Genomic DNA, 23,784 nt, shown 5'->3' on the forward strand with positions numbered 1-23,784 from the left:
ATAAGGTTCTGTCACTGCTTCGTGTAGCAACTAAGAAATAACACGCTCAACATGACTGCTTCCCTCTGTTACATTTCTGTAAGCATGAAATCGCTTTAAAGTAAAACAACAACAAAATCTACCTCCATTTCTATGTAATATTCATGAATTCTGTAAGAAAAAATATGGAAGTGTTCAAAAGTTGAAGGGCAGTATTTTGAAATGCAAAATTCAGCAGGGATGGCCTTGTCTATAAAAAATACCTTTCACACATGCAAAGGATTTAAGTCTGTACCTTCATATGGGTTGGAACTGAATTGGTCACAGCCACATCACTTGATACCCAGCATTGAAGTGGCACCTCTTTCCACCCTTGTTAACCTTGTACTCGCACCAAATGCCCTCAGCTCCCAAGGACTGCAGTGAAAAGGAGGGTATTTAGCACTTTGTAGGATCCTACCATTAATCAATAGACTTTTGCCAATGTGAACAGAAGAAACATAAATAAATAAACACAGCAGCTTTAAGTCTGTCACGGCAGTTTTAACCTATTAATTTAAACTTCACTGATTCATAATACAACAATTGGATGCAAACTCTGAAATTATTTCATGTTTGGATCATCCTGTAAGGGGGTGACATTCAGCCTGATCCCAGCCTGAAGGAGACAGACACTGTTGTGAAAAGAGAAAGAACAGATGGAGAACTGAGGTAGGAAGGTGGAGAAAGCCCAAAGCAGGGCTTGTGTTTATTAGGCTTTAAAAAACGTTTGTATTCATTATGTTTTTGTTGCTGTGGTGGTGGGTTGTGGTTTTTTTCTTTTTTAAATCATACCAAATTGATAAAACCTTTTGATACTGTGAAAATTACAGTAAAAATATAAGATTGTTTCTATTTTAAGGATATCTGAATTACCGGATTACTGATAAGCTGTTCCCAGAAGAATTACAAGTGCCATCCATACCAGTTGCTGATGAAGGTGTCATTTCCACCTCCTCTCCTGTGACATCCCCCAACTTCAAATGCCCACATATATTACAGCAAGGTAGTCTATTCTCTTTACAAGTTGCAGAGAAATTATTATGCATGGAAGTGCATAATAATCCAGTCCAGTCGTGACTCCACCACTGACTTCCCACATGAATATGCACGAATCAATTAAACCTCTGAATGCATCAATCTCCTTCTCGAGTAGTAATGATAATAATAATAATAATAATAGCTGCCCATTGTATAGGGCACTGCATGTAATATTTTAATGCCTGCTAATGAAATGTGCCATTAATTATTAGAATGCGGTTTGTTTTTGAAAGCCAAGTACCAGCGTGTCTCGCCTTTGCATTCAAAGTGACACGACTTGAGCGTTTCTAAAAAACTGACTAAGGGATGCAAGTATTACAACAAATCCCACTTAAAAAACAAACGGTATTTAAATCGGCATCAGAAGTTTTAGGTCTTAGCTCTAGTGAAGGGAAATTTGCAGCTAAGGGGTTAATGAGATGAGCTGGGAGTGGTTCTAGGCTCCGTGCCACAGGTTTTGCCCTTTGTGGCTTCTCACATCCCAGACTTGGAAAATATGAGCTGTGATACTGAGAAAGGTAAGAAGCCAGCACAGCCCCATAGTGATAAATGAGTTTGCATCATCTGTCATTAGAACTTCCTGCCAACAGGGTCATTCCCTATTAAATTACCACTTGTCAATGTTTAAAATACTGATTGATAAATGACTGTGCCAAAACTGATAACACGACAGCTTTTATTTTCTAATATTCTTGGTTACCACATTCTGCTACTTCAAGATACAGATATAGTGCGGGGTTTTTTTTCAAGTATTTCAGTGAAAGACAATTTAATCTAATACAAAACTAACAGGTACTGTATAATGATTGGTCCTGATATACATTACATACTATTCTTCTTGCCAAAATAAACCTACTGGCGATTTAGCGATATGGGTAGATCCAAGTTTCACATTTCATCAAATGCTAGTAATCTGTTTTATCAATATAAACTGCATTTTAATGAAAAAATTCTTTTCTTCAGTACACTTCACTTTTAATGCCCCAGAGTATAATAATTCGTTCATGCTGTAGAACAAGAATGTTTTACAAGACCTTAAGTCTCCAGAGAAATTTCTCTGTAAATACAAAATGCAAGTTTTATGGGAATGTGGTGTATGCAACGTGAGCAGTACCCAACATAATAAAGAAATAGGTTGCGCAGAGAATTCTGCTTAAGTATCCTTGTGAGCTATTGTGAGACTAAATGGTTATTTTGATAGCGTTTAGCGCAATACCTATACGATAGATAAAAGAGAGTCAGTGAAACTATTTTTGTCCCTGAATAGATAAGAAGAAATTACTTTTTAGGAAGTTTCGCAAAATGAATACATCCCAGCAGACCGCTCAGCCAGGCTCTGCCCTAGGGGTGCACTCTCAGTCTGCTGCTGCTGCTGAGTCCTGAGGATTAATATTTTGGGGATAAAACTGGCGTGTTTTGCCTTGGAAGACCAGGTTGGGGTAACAGCTGCTCCCCTGCAATCCAGAGAATGGCAACTCTTGCATCATCCCCCAACCTCCCCGATGGTACGTGCGGAGGAAGAACCACGTAAGAAACCACCACGGATGCACGAGGTACCATTCATTCGACCACCAACCCCTTGTTGGAGATACAGCCACCTGCAGTGAGCACTTAACCCAGAGACACCGAAGGTAACCGACCAGCTCTCAAAGCCTCCAGAACTGAAAGACTCCGTTTTATGTCCCTTTTAAGCCAATGCTGCACTTTCCTCTCAATAGATGCCATGTCCCAGATCTTGAGAGCATCCCTCATGCCCCTTGCGTCGCTCTTCGCGTTGCCTACGCCGACCCTCAAAACCTGCTTGCGGCAGGTGGGGAGGAAAGACATTCAGGGGAGTAATTCCCATCACCCAGTTCTTCAGCAGCAAGCCCCAAGGTAGGAGCAGTCTATCAGCATTTGCTAATTATGCTAACGACCCATAAAGCTTGGTGGCAGGGAGGCTGTGCCCACCAGAGAGAGCACGGCGCACCACCGAGATGCTCGAGCCACCAAAGGCAGGAGTTGGCCTCAGTACCAGAATCACTCTCATTAGCATAGTACTCCACCTAAGCGAATCTGTGCTATTTCACTGGAAGGCTAATTAGCCAAAAAACTGCTCTTCTAAGTTATACTATTTCCCATACGCAAGACAGTTCACTAGAGCTCACTTGGGTACCGCTGCAGAGCATCACTCTGCGCAACGTAGACACGTCCCCTGTGTCCAGCTATAGCTTTGGGCTCTCGTGGATTCAAGTCTCTCCTCGCTTGTTGACATCTGTATTTCTCCAGCACAGCGAAGTGTTTGGATTACAGAGGAAAGGGGAGCCTCTTAGTTATCTTCAGAGGCCTGAAGTTCAGCCCTGTAAGTCTGGTTCAAGTGATGCTGCTCCACACCTGACCATCACGTTTCTGTACAAAATACACTGTCAGTGTCTTTTAAACTCTTCTGTTTTAGCCAGGAACTCCCTCGACTGGCCCTTAAGTACTCTCTCCATTGGTAAATTCTGCCTGTCCTACACTATAACTAAAAAAGTATAAAATCAAATAGTTGCAAACGTCCTGTTAACTGCACTAAGTGATAAAAGCAAACGAAGAAAAAGTCTGAAATCTTTAATTCTACTTCAAAATGTGTGACGCAGATAGTACAAGATACTCACAAGCTCCACTTAAAAGAAGCTATTTTTATTTTCTTCTGTAATCCTCATCCTTTCATGTTTCTTTTATATTATTCCACCTTAGTCCAACGAGCATTTTGAGCTCTTAGGAATGTTACTTCATTCTTGCTTATAAAAACATCTTCCTTTTCTACCACACTGTGATAATAATAAAGATACACTGCAGTCAGAGGAATAGTAATCGCAACCAAAATCTATGCTACAATTTTCACCGAAATGAATTCCAAAGAGTAGCTGATTTGACCCTGCTTTGCCAACCGCCACAGACAGTGTGGATGCAGATGGGTTGAGAGAACTCATATGAAGTATCAACCAAGAGCTTCCATAGGTGTTCCAGAGGGGTCTGCTGGCATATGGAGATGCGAGTACCAAAGACAGCATCAGTAGAAAGGGGATTTTTCTTCCTGGGCCATAGTTTCCCAGTGCCAAAGTGGAAACAAATTCTATCAAAATAGACTCTATTGATCGTATGGGGGGGGAAAAAATAAATAGGATTTTATTTACATTATGATAGAAAACATACTGAAACTAAGCCAATGACAATATAAGTGTGAATTACAATGTATTTAATTCACTGTGTTATAAAACCCCAGTCTGATACGCAGCACATATGGCACGTGAGATCAGCTACAGCTCTGTCTGCATCCCTCGCAATACCCATGCACTGTGAAGTGACAGCCTTAACTTGGACGGGTTTATTTGTCTCCAAGCTTATGAGTACTCCAAAACGTATTTCTACTTAATATACTTCATCAGAATGTATCACATGAAGTGGAGAATTCCAAGGCAGAAATTATAGGGGATGAGTAGATACGAAGTAGCTGTGGAAGCAATATGGAAGCAAGTCATCGTCACGACCAGAAAACAGGAGGATTAGGTCAGTAAATTTCTTATTCTACTAAATCCTCAAATCCTTTCATCTCTTCTCATTGTCAGATAAGGACCACAGTCTGGTTGTTCGCTCTGAGAACACCAAATATTCCTTAAAAGGAAGGATCTTTATTAAAAAAGCATTGATAATTTCCTCTCGGAAGTAGAAAAGCACTGATTAGGTGCCCATCTGAAATATTTAAACACACATTACGCATAGGTATAATGCTACATCTTTCACAGGTATTTCCTAAGGTATCCTTGATCATTTTACCTTCCCTCTTAAGTGATCATTTACTGCGCTGTTTGTGCTGGTTTGTGTATCCATCATCTAGAGTAATTACATTAAAAGGTAGATACGTGACAGGATTAACTCATACGACACTCCCTTTATTACACTGGGTTAGACCACAGGTCAGGTATATTTTATTTTGCCCTCCAATCGCAATATTAATCTAAAATAATCTTTAAAAGATCCCCATCACGTGTAAGGATGATTTCTTAGATCACCCTCTTCCAAATCCAAATGAAGATTATGTTTCAGACACAAACACACCCCGAGACGTTCACACGCAACAGAAAAGAGGTCAAAAAAAACATCACCCTGGTTATTTTGCCTTTAGAATTTTTAAATATTTTCCCAACATCTCCGCAAAATTATGCATTTTAAAAAGACTGCAGGCACTGAAATGATTGTCAGTCATGCAAATAATCACTTACTTACACTGTATGAGTTTGGTTTGGATAAAGCAAATTACCATTTGAAAATAACTTGAAAAACACTCTGGGCTAAGAGCTTGCTTGATAAATTTGAGGTTGGTCACAATATTTCTTAACCTTTTTCTCCTCAGTCTCCACTCAGTCACTCTAGAAATGCAGGCAAAAATAAGAATTAAAAATACCAACAGCATTCCATTGCCACAGGTGCATTCAACATCACTTAAAACATGGTCTTGTAAAGAAACAGTCAATATTGTCTGGAGCTGAAGGTCAAAACCCAAAGAACTTCAGTTATGCAAAAGCAGTTCTTACACTTTTTTCTGTGATGATATTGGGCTTTGTCTAAAAAACAACCAAAGAAATCCAACACCAAAAACTAGAACTTACATCTAGAATTAGTTGTTGAATAAAATATGTATTAGAAAGAACGGAGTTGATACTAATCTGTGTTTGCAGTCCCTCTGCTGAGGAAGCTGTACAGTCACACAGGTTTTTTAGTAACATCTGAATTTTGCCCACCACTGCTGAAAACAGCTTTTTGATGCAATTTGAAGCACAACCACCATGATGAAAATGTGAAAGGTGTCCTGCTTTGTAAAATGAGACAACACAAGAGCAGGACATTAAGAAGAGCACACGACGAGACGGGATCTTCCAGTTTGGGTAGAAGACTATTGATTTTACCCACCTTCTGCTTTGGATAAATGATCACAGCATATAGGACTTGAGACTAATTTGTCAGGTCTCATTTGACCTCATCTGCCAGGGCTGACAAGTCCAGAAGAGTCGATTTAATACGTGAGATGTGGTTATCACGACATCTCCAAAACTAGGCCCGGACCACATGGCTTCCTAAAGTGCGTCAAAACCACCAGACCCCTTTAAAATGGCTCGAAATCAAAAATGCTGAGCATCCACAGCATTCCCTCAGTCCTGAAAAACAGTCTTTATGAAGCAATGGTAGATCCTCCAAGATGTTTATGTACCGATATCCATTGGCTCCCCCCACCAAGCCTCAAAGGAACACTGGAGGACTTTAACCCACTTGCCAAAACCATAGGATTAAAGACTTTTTCAGACATTGATTTCTAAACAATTTGCATCAGTGCTCTAGAATATAAAGGTTTCCAAGATACTGAAATGCAAACCTGGCAGCATGAATGTCAATAAAGTGCATGACCTGACCTCCTGTACTAATAATCTCTCTACTCGAACCCACCACAAATGTATATTTAGTCTTTGAAAGAACTATAAGTACAAGCTGGTCAGGGACAAAGATCTCAGGCGTGGCCAGAACTTATTATCAGATGAAAAGCCAGACTCTTGCAGAGTCACTATGGTGCCTTCCAACCTTATTTCAGAAAAATGTACCCAGCATTGTGTTGTTTTTAAGACTATAATCAAATTGCAGAATCATCCTTTATTTAGTGCCGGTCCCATTGAAGCAAAAGTTCCTGTTCGGTGGGAGGAGAGTCCCTTATAACAGGAAAAACAATTGAGCCAGGTTTAATCAAAAGTGAAAAGGATCCAAGGGAATGTTCCCTTTGAGCCACATAACCCACCGTTAATTTCAAGACGGGCTCTGAAACAAGGGTAATAAAAAATGTCCTTCAGAGTAACCGAGGAAGAGTGAAGAGCAACTACAGCTGCAGCTAATGCCAACATCTGCAAGTCTGCTCCCTGCTCCGGGGATGCTTTTCACCTACCTGGGAAGCAATAAAAGAAGAGGTAGGGGAGGGAGGAGGGAATAAAATCCCACTGCAACACACCGAGGGAAACAGAGTTTCTTGACTGCAGGCTTATCGCTTTTACCATTGTCTAGAATTTCTTTCTCCTCCTTGACCTCGCCTGTACAAATATATAGAGGGCTGAGGAGCAGGCAACTCCTTCAAGGCTAAAACAAGTGAGAAATCACTAAAACAAGTGGGAAATGACTGAAACAAGTGGGAAATGATTCCTCCCGAGCGATGCACATTTGTACAACATGCACTTAGGCCAGGCTCAGCAGATCAGATGCTGCCTGAATAGCCTCTGATTATTGAAATACATTTATCAATTAGGGGATTTTGCATATTATCAAACTCTTTCATTAACGATGCTTTAGCTGATTAGTTCAAACGCCACCATAAATAGAGAGTTTTGACAGGCTGGAGGCAATTTATGACGTGGAAAATGTACTGACCTGCTCACATCAGGAAACCTGACTGGAAAATAAAGAACTTGGCACTTCGGTCTGATTATTTTTTCCAAATCCTTAGGTCTGTGGTCAGGAATCAGCTTCATAAATTTTCCAATGGAGGTAAGAAACGATTCCATATTAAAAGCAGAGTTGAACACCACAACATCAGCAACCAAACTGTAAAAAGCGGTTAAGATTAATGAATGCGCTGCTGCTGCAAACGGAACAGAAGTATTTTAAATGCAATGGAAATAGGATACATATTCTCATAAGCAAACAAAATGTGCGAGTGGAACGCTAATTAAAATCAGCCTTTTCACGTGAAACAGGAGTATATGTACCTTAATTAGAAATGTTTTAGAAGTAAACGTGGAAGAAAATGAGAATTCCTTAGAAATAAACTTCCACACTGAAGGACAACTTACCTTGGTTAACCTACCTTAGACTGCTAAGTAGCAGGATACTAGAGAAACAGAATGTTATTTTAACCAATTAATCCCGATTAAAAATATACTCACTAATATATACACATGTATATGTACCCACACAAAACATAGCACACGGTACCAAAACAAAGTTTGAAAAAACTTTCCATGTTAACACAATGTTTTGCTCCTTCGTGCTGTGTTTTGAATCAATTGGGTCAATAATTGTAAGCTGCAGGTGAATTATAATGTAGGTATTATTTCTCCACTTAGAGTCAGCCTGGAGAAAATGAGAAGCTATCAAAAAAACCCCAAATATCTGGAAGTTTATCCTGGAAGTGCTGCCACAATCATAGCTATGCTGGCAAACATACAACACTAACAGAGGTAAGAAATGCTTTATGGCCAGTTGGTTTATTCAGTATTTTATATATTGTAATACAGACCTATGGGTCATAAGATACATTGAGGACACGTGTTCATAAGTCACCGGGCTGTTGAAAAGTATATTTGAGGTAAGAAGCTGTCATTCACCCCCACTGCATCCCATTGCTCTCTGGTCAAGAAAGAGAACTGACACCGCTCACCAAAGCAGGAGGCAGCGGGAAAAGCAACAAAATAAACATTAGAGAGAGAAATAATCCTTTCCAAGCAGGCTGCAGGTCCTGAAACTCTTTGTGGAGTCCTCCCCACCGATGGTTTTTAACCCATTGGCCTCACTGTCATACAAGTGATCCAGGCATCTCTTGTGCACTGATTTACAGATGACATGGGACAAGGCAGGAGCCCATCAGCTCTGCTTCTCTTGGGCATCAGCTCTTATCCGCCCAACTCCTTTCTAGAGGCTTTGCACAACACCGGCAAATTAGAAAGAACCTGAGCGGCCAGAAGGAATCTCAGCCATCACTGAAAAACCCTATTTCATTACATAAATTCCATAAAATAATTAGGGAGAAAAAATTCTCTTTAATTACTGAAAGCACCAACCTGAAGACTCATAGTGCTGCAATTTCAATAACCTCCAAAACCTCTACGCAAAACTGGAAGGAGAAATTTCCACGTTTCTAGCATTTCTATCAGATTTGGAAGATGTTATTTCTTTGCAGATGACCACTGGGTAGTTACGAACATTACAGAGGAGATAATTCCTATCTGCTGGGGTTTCTGCAGCAACAAAAAGGGGAGATGAGTAATATATAATATTGGAGGATGAAGGAGACAGAATGGAGCATCTGTAAAAGTATTTTTTTTCCCTACTATAAGAAGATACTTTTATTATCTCAAAACCGCCTATTTTGAATATAAACGTATGTCAGCTTACAATGGATGTGTGAAAAACAACTGCCATAATAAAACAAAATATATATACAAAAAAATAGTCCTTGCACCAGTGCCAAAAACCACATCTTTTTCGTTATAAAATCTGAAAATGGCTGCTTCTGTTTTCAAATGATCTTTCACTGTACTTTCCCATCTTTACTGCCGGTAAGTGAAACATGTTGCAAACGCAGCAGCAGAAGCAGCTACAGAATGGTCATGTTTTACACAGATCGTTATTTCAATATCAGCTGGCTTATATTAAAAAGATGCAAAAGCTTAACTGGTACCTTAAAACGTTCAATCCCTATTCCTAATCATTCTCCTACTAACAGATAGATGAATGAATTTAGTTCAGTTCAAACCAACTCAGTTTTGCTGTTTCACTTAGGTCTGTGCAGTGCTTAACCACAAAGCTTTTCAGTGTTGCTGTTATTAACTTCTTTCATTAACTCAGATTTGAGAAATACATTCGTTTTTAGCAACAATAAAGGACCGCAGCCCTTAAAACGTCTGGGTATTTTAGCACTGCACAATTTCTGAATGCTAGATGAAAGAAATATAAGGATTTATCTGGTATGTTTACTGCCCTCTCTTCACAAGAAAAGTGCTGCAGTATGTTTTAATTTCTGTTTATTTCCCTAAAACCCTCTATATAATTTCACTTGGATGCAGTAAAAGCTACGGCCAAGCAAGAGCTGATCGGCTGCAGCTTCGTGAAGCGTCCGTGAAACAAAACATCTTCTCCATCATGTCCAAGACATGGGTCAAAATCCCCGTCACTAATGGGTAGGTCATGGTAGCCCAACATAGCATGGGTGGACTTTATACAATCAACTGAGATGAGTTAACAGAGCAGATTGTTTCTGCTACAGCACTTTTATCAGGCTCTCCTTGGAACTCTGTTGGTACCTTGGTTTGCTACAGGGTCACCATTTATACGCAGGACTCATGATGCTGCAAGGTTGTAGCCAGAAGGACACCTTAAATAACACAAAGCGGTGCAAAGAAACACCTACCATGACAGAACCTGGTTGTATCCATACTGAAAATCCCTCTCCTGGCATTTCTGGACAGGATACGCCAATTGATTCTCATGGAAGTAGAGGACTTTTTTCAATTTGCCAAGGTCAGGCCGGAGGGCAACGAGTTCAGCCAGGTTAAGCACCGAGCTTGCAAAGAGGACCCTGGAAAACAAGGAGAACAGTGTTGAGTGTCCCTGAGCATGTTCCAAGGGGTCACCCCCTCCCCTTCTCCACTCCCCTCCCCAAGAAAAACACCACCCCTGGAGGGCCACATCAATAGCTAAGCCTTAATACCATGTAGCAGCATTCAAAGTTTTGATCTCTTAAAAAGCGGCTGCTAAGAACCCAACTAGAAAAGCACCGAATCTCCTTGGTCTTCCAGCTCGGTTACAGAGAGATGCAAAATGAAATAAAAAAAAGGCTGGATGGATTTTATTGAAAAAGGCAAGAAAAGCTGTATCTGAAGGACAAATGGAACAAAGATAAGGCTGACTAGGGAATACTTTGCTTGCCAGTTTCATTACACTTTACTTCTTTATGCAACCAACTACTGAAATTCAATATATGAGCAGGAATGGCACATGTTCATGTTATGACATAAACCCTTTTGATTTATGCAGTGCACTTATCTACTATAGTCTTTTTTTTTTTTTCCCCTACCACTCTCTTTCTGCTTTATTTCCACATTTTTATTAGGTATCCTCTACAATGAAATGTTGTTTCTACCCTTGCACCCCAGTATTGCCACAGCACTCCCGCTATTCCCCAGTCCACAATGCTGCAAACATCCTTCAATTATATAAAACAGGCACAAACAGCGCTAACAAGCTGCTGTCGTAGCCTCCCGTAACTTATCAGGTTACCAGAAAATGAATGTATTTAAATGTGTAATGCAAAATTGTGACCCTACTGTAACCAGCAGGAGATTTCTTTGCATTTCTCCACAAGTAGGTGAGTATCTCCTACCTAACGCTGCTTTCAAGCAAAATGAATCCTGAACCTACAGAGAACTGTAGGCATCTGTGCTGTACATTTCTCATATCAAGATTTAAAAATAATAATAATAAAAAAATCAGGTATTTATTGCACATAAAACATTAATCTTTAATAAATTGCTTTTCAACGTAGCATGTTTCTCACCTTTTTTTTTTTGCTATCCACCACTTTAGTGGTTCAGACCTTGAATTTATTTTCACTATGTTTAATTCTTTTTCCTATTTTTATTCCTATTCTTCCTGTTCTTTATCCAATTTTATTCCTATTCTTTCTTTTTTCACATAGATTTTGTGTTCAAGATGTCACACTGACATCACTAATATTAAAAACTACTGATCCTGGCTGTCAACCTTAAAACCCATGGAATGCCCCAAATATCCATCTACATATATATATATATATAGAATATCACCTATGCTAACAGACACCATTCTTAGACAATCTACACAACAAACATTTCCTAGAGAACAGATCCTGTATCCATCTTAATCAACCTGAGTCCATGCTAATCTGAATGGCTTCCCAAAGTAAAAGATAAATGCTATTGCCTTGTTCATCAAATATTTGATCATCCTAAAGGGGCTGTCAAAGAGAACGCCAATTAAGTGACGAGCTCGGGTTTATTATGAGCCACATTAAGAGTTAAAAAATAGTTTTACGTAAGTCATCATGTATTTGTCATGAAGAGGAACAACCGCTGGACCTCATAATGACTTGGGTGCCAGATTCAAAGCACGAAAACTTCCTACGGGCGACGTGATCCCGCTGCTCAGAAATGGCTGAGAATGTGGCGCTAGAGCGACGAGGAAAAATGTAAACAGGAGAAAACATACCCCAAATATTACAGAAATGAGATGAAATGGTTGCTTGGCAAATTTGTGGCTATTTCTGGACTGCACTACAGCTTAATCCCTTCCCTCACTGATTTTTCAGCGAAGCTCTTTCTGCACTGGATTGGGAAGAAAACTGAATCGATACAGGATACATCTACACATTTGGCTGCGCTTGAATGAAAAGAGGAGGAAAGAAAAGAGATGGCACATTGGGATTGAAAACACGGGAAGCAGCACAGACAGAGGCACAAAAGCAAGAATGGGAAGAGAAAAGAGTGGGGGTGCCCAGGTTAATGTGATGACAGAGAGGAAAGGGCAATAGGGAACACAAGGAGAAATGAGATCCAAGATTTAAACATGGACAAAACCGTGTAGGTCTGAAATATCTGAACTTGCTCAGAAGGACAAATGAATAATTAGGAGAGGAATATGAAAAAAAGATGGTTATACCCAGAGGAAAGGAAAATAATGTTTGCAGGACCAGAGGAATTCAACAGCATCATTAGAGGGAGCGGGAGGTTGGTTTCTAGTAAGGCAAAAAAGGCCAAAAAGTTGGAAAGCAAGAGGTAAACCCCAATTTTCTCCACTGTAAATGGGAAGGGATAAGGCTCAATGAACAAGCAGATTGCTTATCACCGCCCAGCCCAGCGTCAAGAGAAACCTGTCGTGAATACTTCACAGCATTTCCCGAATTTAACCCAACAAATACGAGATGCTCTTACATACTTGCTTCTTTACTGGCGGTAAAGCTGCTAACTACCCAACGATAACCAATTTCTCTGGCATTAGAAGCTTAAATAGCACCTGACAGCCCGAGTCCCCCGAACATGCCCACAGAGCAGCCGCGTTCGTGGCTAATGGACTCACGCAGGGCACTGGAGGATACGCTGGAGCGTATTCCCACTTAACACCTATTACAGGGGGAAGGAAGGAAAGTTTATTATAATGTAACGTGCGACATAAATATATGTCAGTTGTCATTCCGTGTGACATCAACTCTCATTTTACCTCGGGTTATTATTTAAGTAATAAATCCTAACAAGGTGAGTTTTATCAGCCCGCGGAGTGTATCCGGGAGGTGGAGACACAAGGTGATGGCAAGAACGCTCGAAACATGATAATTCCTGACAGCTGCTGCTTGAGCACAAGTTAAATTGAACAGTTTATCTCAGCATAAAGATGTTATAAGGTTTTATGTTTAATTTAAAAAAATTAACATAAAACCCAGAGAAAGCAGAGTTAGGCAATCTTTCACAAACATGACATACTACAATCACTGTATAAGCTGGATTAGTACTTATTACCATGCTACTAGAGAATTAAGCTGTTTTTAGACCACCAAAGAGCTTTAAATTGCAACTTTTGTCTCTGTAAGAGAAACCTATATTTAAAACGTCTGCTAAATTCAAATTAACAGCTACATCATTAACTTACCATCTCACAAAACCCTCCATATTTCAACTGCTATTATGATATTATCTAGACCCATCAACGCTACAACACATAACACACACACAGAGTATTCTCCGATATTATGCGGAACGCCACAAAACCTGCGCTGAAGGTCAGATTTCTAATGCGACTGCCCTGGCTTTTCCCTTTGAAATATCCCCAAGTATTTCCCTATGTTGCAAATGACCTTCTCGTGCAGAGTGGGACCATGGCACAGGCAGGAGCATCCTTGCCTTGGAGCTCGGCCAAATTTCAGGGCCACCACCCGCACAAGCTCTGCTCTTACACTAAGCTTGAGCTTAATCTGAATCACTTAATAGTCCTTCCGACTTCTGAGGAAACTACTTATGTGAATTAAGTTAAGCGAGTGCTTAATTCATACAAATATTCATGGGAGGGAAGCTGAGCCGCGATCCGTCCCGAGAATGACCTTTGAATTGTCTTCCCCATTATTCTACACCGAAGCTGTAAAATATAAGAACCTTTACTGGTTTTAATTACCAGCAGACAAAATGACTAATATAGGTTTCCATTTATATCGAGCAAATTATAAAAGTAAAGGTGCTAAAGTATTTTTATTTTGCTTTATAAATCTTTGTGTCATGTACCCGTGACATTGCCCTAAATCTTTCAATTAAACCCCCGTGCAACTTAACTAAAAACACATTTTGCCTTCCCCTTGGGAGACCACACAGGACATATTTATGTATCTATAGATATGGAAGCTGAACTTTCCAATTGACCAGGCTTATGGCACAAAGCGAGTTTAAAAGAGCACCTGATTTGTACTGGAATATTCTGTCTGAGTTTAAGATTGTAGATTTGGCAGTTCAGAAAAGAGCTACGAGCACTCTTCATTTGCTATACAATAAAACAGAGTTAGATTCGGATATTGCTACAAATAAGAGCATTTCAGGGGAAATGGGCGCAAAGAAAACCACTGTTCATTAGATGGCACTGACTGAATTCAGGTTCCTCCATCATTCTGGAATGTGAAGTTGGAAGATCTGTCTTTGCGCCAATCTAGAATCAAAACCTTGAGCACTTGGAGGCATCAAATCCCACAGTGCTCCTCACAAAGTATTGACCGCTTTGCTCTCGCAGAGCTCCAAATTATACCGCACCTATAAATACATTTATTTCTCATGAAATTTCAATTGGGAGGCAACTGTACAACAGAGAGACTCCAAACTCCAGAGTTTTACCCCATTTTGTTCTGGGCACGGTTCTTGTGCAGCCAGCACGGTGAAGCCAGGAAGACCACAAAGCCACTGTGACCCAACAAATCATCGTCACCCCTAAAACACAGATCACGGTGACACCTCTGCTGACGGCTGATCAGAAACCAACCAAAATTGTATAGCAAGTAATAGGAGCTCAGAGGAAGCACATGAACTGAGATGAGGGGCAGCTCATCCTCCTGGAGAAGGCAAGAACAGTTGGGATAAGAGGTCCTGAAGAACACTTTATGTTGCCTCCTTAAGCATCACAGAAATACAGAACAAGGAAAAGGCAAAGAAACAGAATGTCCTGAGTTTGAAGGGACCCACAAGGATCATGGGGTCCAACTTGAAGGCGTGACCACAAACACATCCATCTTGGGAAACAAGGGCTTCAAAGACCACAAGCTCCTCAAGATCAAACCCGAGGGCTTTGGTTCCTCCATCATACAGTTGCCTTGGTTTCACCCCAGCAGTTCAGACAAGTCCATGGATTTGGCTTTAAGTTATTTTTCATATGTAAACTGCATATCAAATAGTGTTATTAATGCCTGAAATGTTAAACAGATCAGTTGTTTTCATTTATTATTACACACATTTTTATATTGCATTTTTATCACTAGACCAAGAACGCACGAATTGCAAACAGCTATAAAATGCTTTTCCATTTCCCATTAAACAATAGATGACTCTGAATTTCTGAAAAATAAATACTAATAAGTGATAATATACAACAGCATCCTGTATAATAAATAATAAATTAACAATAATTTTTTTGACATGGAATGTACAAATGTCAAAAAATCTTATACATATTATAATATATATCTCATAAATTAAGCTTTTCTAGATAGAGCATAATTTGGAATGTTTACAGAAATAATTAAGTCTTACTTTTTAACGTCCTTTATTTTTCAGAACAAATCACAAGGGTTGTCATGCCTTTCATCTTAATTAGGCCATGTGTTTGTCTTATTTATTTGTTATGTACTTTCATAAACGTTTACAAATATTAATTGTGAAGAAAAACCTTTTTTCCTCTTGCTGTAATTACTATCTGTACGTAGAGTACACAGAGATAAATATTCATGGCCGCTACTAGTTCAACGGTTTTGGATTTGGGGTTTGTCTTGTATACTAAAATAAAGCAGAAATTAATATCTTGTTTGAACTCATAATGCCAATCGCTTTTTAATATTTTTATTTAAAAATACATCCTCCCTCATTTTATAGTATGTTATTTCACACTATCGTCTAAACTACAGAATCACAGAATGTCAAGGGTTGGAAGGGACCTGGAAAGCTCATCCAGTCCAACACCCCTGCCGGAGCAGGAACACCCAGATGAGGTTGCACATTCTTCTTCCTACTTTAGCAGACCTTAGTTACATTTTTCCAAAAGGATTTACTGCCCAGAAATCAAACACATTTTCCCCTTCTTTATCTAATATATACCATACCCCCAAAAAACCTCAAATCTCTGCACGCACACCTACTCGACACAGCTGGAGTCCAGGGGGGCTGCGTTTCCAGCCCTTCCATCCACATCCCACCTTTCCCTGTGTCTCCTCCCACCACCCAGATTCCGGGACCTCTGTTAGGACCTCAGGTAGAAGTTTTGAGAACCCCCCGTCTCAAGCCGCTGACCCCACGGGTGTCATCCCACAAAACCAGAATGGGGCTGAAACTGAAAAAAAACGCAAACCTCTCACCTTTAAAACATTCAAGAGGTTACATAAATGTATTAATTAATTTGTAAATTATATGGGTTCTCTCTCAACTCCTCCCTATCCCTCTGAATCTTTATTTCAACCAGCTGATCAGGATATTTACGTACAATCGAATCTCTGAATCCAATTCGGGGGCCAGATCCCCAGCTGACACAACAGGTTCAGAACGAGCCTTAAACACCTACCACGATTTTTAATGACCCTTAACTCAAAAGATACCAAGAAGGATGTGAAAACAGTTAATCAAAACTACTTTTCTATTTAATGTCAAGCAGTAAGCTTGAAAGAAAATCTCACAAGACTTCCAGGCATTTGAGAGGGGAGTATTTTGTTTGGATTACTTTGTTTTTTAGGCAACGACACTGAAGCTTTTTGAATTTTATTAAGCGTGTGGTACTATTTTTTTTTTTTTCTCTCCTGATTTGTAATTAAATTTGGTTTCAATTAATTACTGACAGATGCACATTTTCACTTTAGTGGCCAGATTGTTCACCATGGGCTACATCATCCTCCCTGTTTCCACAAAGGGAGAGGTCGAGACCAAGCAGCTATATGGTGATGGGGGGAAGGAGAAAACCTCGATTCCACATCATCTTCCTCACTCAGATTTCACAGCATTAAATAACGAAGCAAAGGCACCTGATTAGAGCAGAGCGTGAGCAAATCAATAGGCAACTAGTGAAAAGTAGCCATTGCTGGATGGTCTATGAGAGATGTACAGACTCACTCTGCTCAAATATGTGCTGCGATCGAGCAAGAAAATGAAAGGAGAAAAAGGAAGGGAGGCAGCAAGATAGACAGACAAGAAAAGAAAGGACAGTGTCTGAAGGCAACGAATTCACCAAGGGTAATCATATAGGATGCAGTGATATACAGTGAAAAGACGTATTTTTCAACACAACTTGTAAAACTGATGTTCTGCTACATTAGGTAAAAATTAAATAGTGTTATAGATTGTTTTAAAGTTCGCAAATTCATTTCATTGCGTAGCTTATCTGCCCAACTCTGGAGAAAAAAAACAACCGCGTCAAATGACTGGCACGAAAACCACAAGATGCCCGAGAGGTTGTAGCAACGTGAAGTCATAAGACTCCACAGAACAACATGACCATTCAGTAGCAAATAAGAAATGAGCTTTGAGGACCGTAACCTCACATCCCCCAGTGTCAGTTTGGATCCAGGATGACACAGAAGTGACGGTCAAGGTCACGGGTAGAGGGACCTCACTGCAAGTGAGGTTGATTTATACTATTGAAAGGCAATCGAGCACAGCGTGGCACAGATTGACCCAAATATCGAGAGCTTCCCTTAAAAGATGTGTATTAATAGATTCTCAAATGTACGAACAGCAAAGTAAAACAACGGCTGACTTTATTTTAAAATAATCTTTTGGTGAACTCACATCTCCCCATTTTCAGGTTTCCGCATTTGATGTTTTAAAAGCACAGAAGCCCCGCTCACTTTGCACAATCGCAGGGAAGATGAGCCGGGTCTTGGCAGAACGCTTAGTTTCACATTTCCAGTGCCCTGAAAACCCAGCTTTCCAAAGGATTTCAGACTGTTTTGAATGCAGCTTTGTGCACCTTGATAACCAAACACTATCGCTAAAAGGAACTTAGTTTTCTTAGCAAGTAGATTTCACGTTTTTCTTAGATCCCATGGCTCTGATTTAATCACTATAAACAGCAAGTCCTTTAAAAAATATTGTTATGGAAGCTCTTAGCTAATTTTTCCCACTCCAGAGCATCAACCCAAGGCACAACTACTGCCTACAAATGGGAAAAAAGCAGGATACTTCCCAGAAAACTAATACAGTCCTCGAAAAAACTCAGACTGTCATAAAACCTGAGCAGCTGGCAACTCTGTCACCATGAAGTATCCATATGGAAGACCGAGATGTGTCAAACTACCCAAAACGAGTTTGGATAGTGCAGAAGATGGAATAAATAATTCAGTATCTTCAACACTTTCAACAGCAGGTAGTAGATATGCTACCTGCTTCCACGACGTGCCAAAATGTAACATGCGAGTGAGAGCGAGCGAGAGAATGTATCTCCAACCTGTTTTCATGAGGATATTTTGCTCGAGGAACTTCTCTTTTTAGAGGCATATGATCCGTATCAGATGTTTGTCAGGAGCAGGCAGCACTACAGAACATTAGGAATAACTTGGTGATTTTAATATGTATTCGCAAAGTGCATAGTCCTCCATATACATATATAAAAAAGTACCTCAAATATAATAAAAAATTATATTTATATTATTATTTATTTCTCCCAAGTGCCCTTCACACTTGTATAACATTTGTTTCTGTGACACAGTGGCAACTTCCCTGCTGTAATATAAGCGGAGCAGACTATTCAATGTGATCAGCAAAGTGAGAATCAGAACCACAATTCAAATGTTTCTGCTCTGTCTTCACGCAATAGTTCAACTATAAAACCGCATCGCACAGTGTCAATCTGCTTCCTTCTCTTCTGACAAAGAAACAGCCACGTACATCATTTATACTTATAGAAGATAAAGCGCCACTTTGGTTCCCTAAGGAATTAAAATGAGACTATTTGATGCTTAAGAGCCTCCAGACCTGTATATCTAATATCTATGTAATGAACTAAATGATAAAGTGCCATTAGAAGAGAAGCTGTCACAGCATAACAGAAGTCTCCAGTAGAGTAGTGGCTATTTAGGTCATAAACAAATATAACTATTTCTCAATTATTACCATGGGACAACACAAGCTGCTCACCAGCCATGGTGACCGTGACCAGCATCTCATTGGACATTTGAAGCTTCTCATCCAGCATCTCTTGCAGGTAGAACATGATGCTCAGTCACCAAAACCACAAAAACAGAGGATGAGGAAGAGCCCCACTTACTGGTAGGTACTGAGGGACCAAAGCTCTAAATTCTACATTGAGATATTTATCAACCAGCACTTCACCAAAACCATGGGGACAGCAGACAGACCAATATTCCAAAGCATATCAATAAGGGAAAATTCAGTCTTCGTGAATTACACGCTATTTTCAGTCACTAAACTTCCTTTTTAGAGCATTTTTAAACTCAGCAAAGCCCACCCTCGCTACCAGATTTGAATGATTACACCGCGCTGGCTGGCTGACCGATTGAAGTGAGATTTCAAAGAGTGAGGCAAACACTCCCCTATATCCAAAAGCTGCCAAACATATTTCAGCAGACTTTCAAAAAATAATTGTTTTGTCTGTTCCGAATTAAGCTCTAAGTGCTTTAAGAGGGGTTTCTCTACAAACATGGCTAAAGATCACAAAGGGGAGCATTTGGATCGAATGTAACCCTTCAGTCATATATTTCTTAAATAAAACTTGCATCACGCCTGGCACACACCATAAGCTGTTTTCCTTCCAGTTACATAACATGATTTTAAGTGTGATCTGTGTTGATATCCTATCATTTTATTTCATGTGTTAGCACAATAGGTTTTTAATTATAATGCCACCAGTGAAAGAAAAGGAATAAATGGGGCTCGGCTGTGGAGCTCGTGACATGGGACGTTGGGACCAACACAAGAACAGAGACGTATAGGAGACAATTCAAAGAAAAAGAGACTATTTTAAACTTGTGAGGGAACCTGACGGTTCTGAAGCTGAAGCCTTTTGCCCATATTTCTTCTCCAGCTCCTGATTGGGAGTTTGGCAACTACATGTGTCATTAACAGCCACCTTAAAGTCAATTTGTACAACGCGGATGCACTCCCCAATAAACTGAGCCCCAACACTGCGGTACTGTGAACTTCTCACCACATGGAAAAATCCACTAAGAGGATAATAAACTAATAATAATGCTTCCAGAGAGTTTACAAGGTATATTTTCCCAACACATCCAACACGCAACTACGGTACCTTAAACTTCTGAATTCCCATCATCATTAAATAAAGCATCCAGTGCTGAACGTCCATCGTTTCCCAGGTGAAATACACACCTCGGGGGTTGAAGCTGTATGTAAAAGAGTCAGAATAATACACTAGATGTTTTCTAACCATTACGTTAAGAAACTGAGGCTGAATTTTATCGAGGCCTTATCAGGAGCCCAGGCCAGAGCTGACGATAAGTGTCACAATGTAGTGATTTAATCAGCTCCTATTTAATCACGTCACTGTTTACATACACATGGACCCTACTCACCACAGTACCTCACAGATGTCCCCAAATAAAATATCTTTTTGAGACTGTATATGGCGATCTATTATTTTTAGGCATATTTTCCAGCACAGATAGTACCTATATACACATCTATGCTTGTGCACATGCACACACCCAGATATATGAGACACACTTAATTTGTTACTGGGAAATGATTGTGCATCCATTGGCACAGAATGCTAAAAGATCTGATTGAGCTGGCTGGTGACAGGCTTTCCCACCTGCAAAAACCAAGCAAAGGGAAACAGTTTGGGTCAAAGTCTCCAAATAAACCAATTTTTTCCAGCAATGCCCTTGGACTAAACATAAAACCTTCCAGGGCTCCAGAAAAGGAAACTTTAGCCAAGCTGTTTGTCAACATGACCTGTGATGTTCTTTGGAAATTACGCCCAAAAAAGTTCTGCAGCACTGGTAGCTGTACAATCATATGGGATTAATTTTCTGTATATATCTCTATATGTTGTTGGAAGAAACAAATTAACTTTAAAAGTCAAAGATCTTTACACAGCCCTGTGTTCGCAGGGACAAATATTTAAGTAATCTTTACTTCCTGTCAAATGCTGAAATGGATATTAAATTACATTAAATTATTATAGATACGAGCAGTAAGATTTCTTTTCTGCTTTCTCTGTGCGCTCCCGCATCTCGGCATTTCTTGCACTGAGCATAAAAGATAATTTAATATTATCTACGATTTAAATTCCTGCTTCTGCTAAAATACCAAGTGTGTGCTGGACGTATAAACGAATGCCCAGGAGAAGTCTCATGAATATTCCCCATAAGGGATGACTACAAACTGGCTTAGGAAAACAGTATTTATTTAGCATGTTCCTTTCCCCAGCATCTTGTGATGATTTTCAGGATGTCATCCCCTCACTCACCTTTATTTCTTAAGAGATGAACAAACAAATCACACAGAAGGAAGGAACTTAACTATTCAGGCATCAACTGAACCCAACCTCCTCCGCAAGCTCCTCTTCATATATGATACTAAAGAAAGGAATGTAATTAGCGTTTTTCAAAACAAATATACATTTGACACAGAACCCCTCAGACAAACGGTGTGACCTGTGGGGTTGTCCTGTGCAGGAACACGAGTTGGACTCGATGATGCTTGTGGGTCCCTCCAACTCAGGACATTCTATGATTGACTTGATGGGAAAGAAAAAAAATCAGTATAAAAACTTAATTTCTTCCTTCCTCCTGTGTGTGGATAAATCACTACAGATAGTGGTAAAAAGTACCAAAAGAAGGAGGAGTAGTGAACTAGTAAAGAATATCAAAGCCAAAATTCCATCCATCAGGGTGATACAGAGCAGCATCCTGACCGGTCCCTCCATCGACCTCCTCAGGGCTACTGTTTCAAGGAAAAATTAAACAAGATTACACAGAAACGGCTCAAGATTGACATTTTCCAGCTTTGTGTCATGTTACATTATTTGAATGAATCTCAACTTTTAAAAACATCAAAACACCAAAGAAAAGCGAATGAGGGCTGTAAAAAAAAAAAACAAACCTCCTTAGAAATAAGACTCCTGCTAGAAGCAAGAGAGCCACCCATGTTGAGTATCACCCATGGCACGAGACAATCATGTCTTTAAAAATACACTAAATGCTGCTTTTTTACTGCAAATTTCATATGAAAAATGCTTATTATTCTATTAGTGATTTTTACCCATGACCTGAAGTTTTGCAGGTGGTTTTTGCACGGCCACCTCACACGAGTCGTCGGGTGAATTCTGGGGTGGCCCCCCAGCTGCAATCCCAACCACTTCACCTTTGAGGTTCAGAGTTACACAAGACAACGAGGGCTCAGGCCCAAAACTATCGAATGAGTTCTTCAGAAGTATTAAAATATAAAAAAAAGTAGGATTTCCCTGAATTACCGAGAAATTTGCAGCAGCCAGCATTCAACCTCTCTCTTCTCTCCATTCACAAGCACTCACAGAAAGCCTGTTCTTAACCCTCTGCACCGACAAAATCCCCTTTTATCTCCCATTTATTTTCATTTTTACCTGAAAGGCAGAGAAGAGTTGGGCTTTTATGTGCAACAAACACAAACTGGGCTTTTCTTGCAGCGCATTAGACCGCGGTTCTATTTCCACCTGAACTTCCACAAAAAAAAAACCAACATAATTTTGCCCTTCTGATTTAAATATATTTAACGTAACGTCCATCTATACATGTTCTCACCGTTTAAGAACTCGGCGGCGCAGGTGTTATTAATAAAATAAATTTATTTTTAAAAAGGGATGCTATTCTCCAAGCTTTGAAGCTCACACATAAGTCTAACTTAACCCAGCTTGGGCTCATCTGGTCTTTAAACGCTTTGCTTTCATGTGGTCGGCCCACGAGCCATACGTACCGCGGCTCCATCACGCCACTGTACATCGTCAGCGCGAGGATGATTTGCATGATTTGCATTTCCTGGACCGCTGGAGCTTCAATGGGCTCGAAGCACCACGTACAAAAGAAACCACCGCCAAGTAACGCAAAGATCTTTAGTTAAACCAGATGAGCCTATTTTAGTCAGGCTGCCAATACCGGGGGGGGGGTGTGGGGAAAGTCTCAGGGATATCCTGTTAAATCAGGATTTATTTGGAGGGAATCTGAACCTTTTCAAATATAAAAGTTGTAGGAATTCATTAATAAATATGGCCGAGCAGAAAATAATTCGGCAAGAATATATATTTTTTTCAGTGTTCCTTACATTTTGGCACCACATTACGCTATTTATTTAATGGTACATAAAAGGCTTCTCATTACATTACTTCTACCGTATAAAACTAAATCTAATTAAACCAAATTCACTCATTGCTGGTTAAAATTTCTCCCTGTGAAGAAATCTTGTATTTTATCACAAATGATCAATAAAAGCTGTTGGACAAATAACTACGACAGCAACGGCATTACAGTGGGTTTCAATGAATAAGTACTAAAGTGGGAAAAAAAATGTACCAGAGCCTCGTTGTCATGAAAAACAGAGACAGATGGGGAGACAGACCTATATGATGCTACAAATAGATGAATATCTTGTAAGGATTTCAACAAATGTTATAAGACCCAGTCAAAATCTGAAAAACTACAGGCTTGCTTGTGCTGCTGAACTGGAGTTCAGCTCA

At 39.8% G+C, this 23,784-nt stretch overlaps 1 protein-coding gene across 32 annotated transcripts in view; it reads right to left on the bottom strand.

Moving 5' to 3' along the window:
- GTDC1 (glycosyltransferase like domain containing 1) overlaps window positions 1-23,784 on the bottom strand; it is a 187,612-nt gene that overhangs the window by 83,563 nt on the left and 80,265 nt on the right. For 31 of the 32 annotated variants that reach the window (XR_014184294.1, XR_014184295.1, XR_014184296.1 and 28 more), the window contains 2 exons: window positions 10,244-10,411; window positions 7,486-7,659 (listed from right to left, as the gene is read on the bottom strand). Coding sequence is in view for 28 of the 32 variants with exons in the window: in XM_082055202.1 (XP_081911328.1) it covers window positions 7,486-7,659; window positions 10,244-10,411 (342 nt within the window). In the remaining 4 variants the exon portion in view is untranslated. The remainder of the gene's footprint in view (window positions 1-7,485; window positions 7,660-10,243; window positions 10,412-23,784) is intronic. The other variant, XM_082055214.1, reaches the window with a different exon arrangement.

This window comes from Streptopelia decaocto (genome assembly GCF_964273445.1).
Source record: "Streptopelia decaocto genome assembly, chromosome: 6".
Taxonomy (NCBI): Eukaryota; Metazoa; Chordata; class Aves; order Columbiformes; family Columbidae; genus Streptopelia; species Streptopelia decaocto.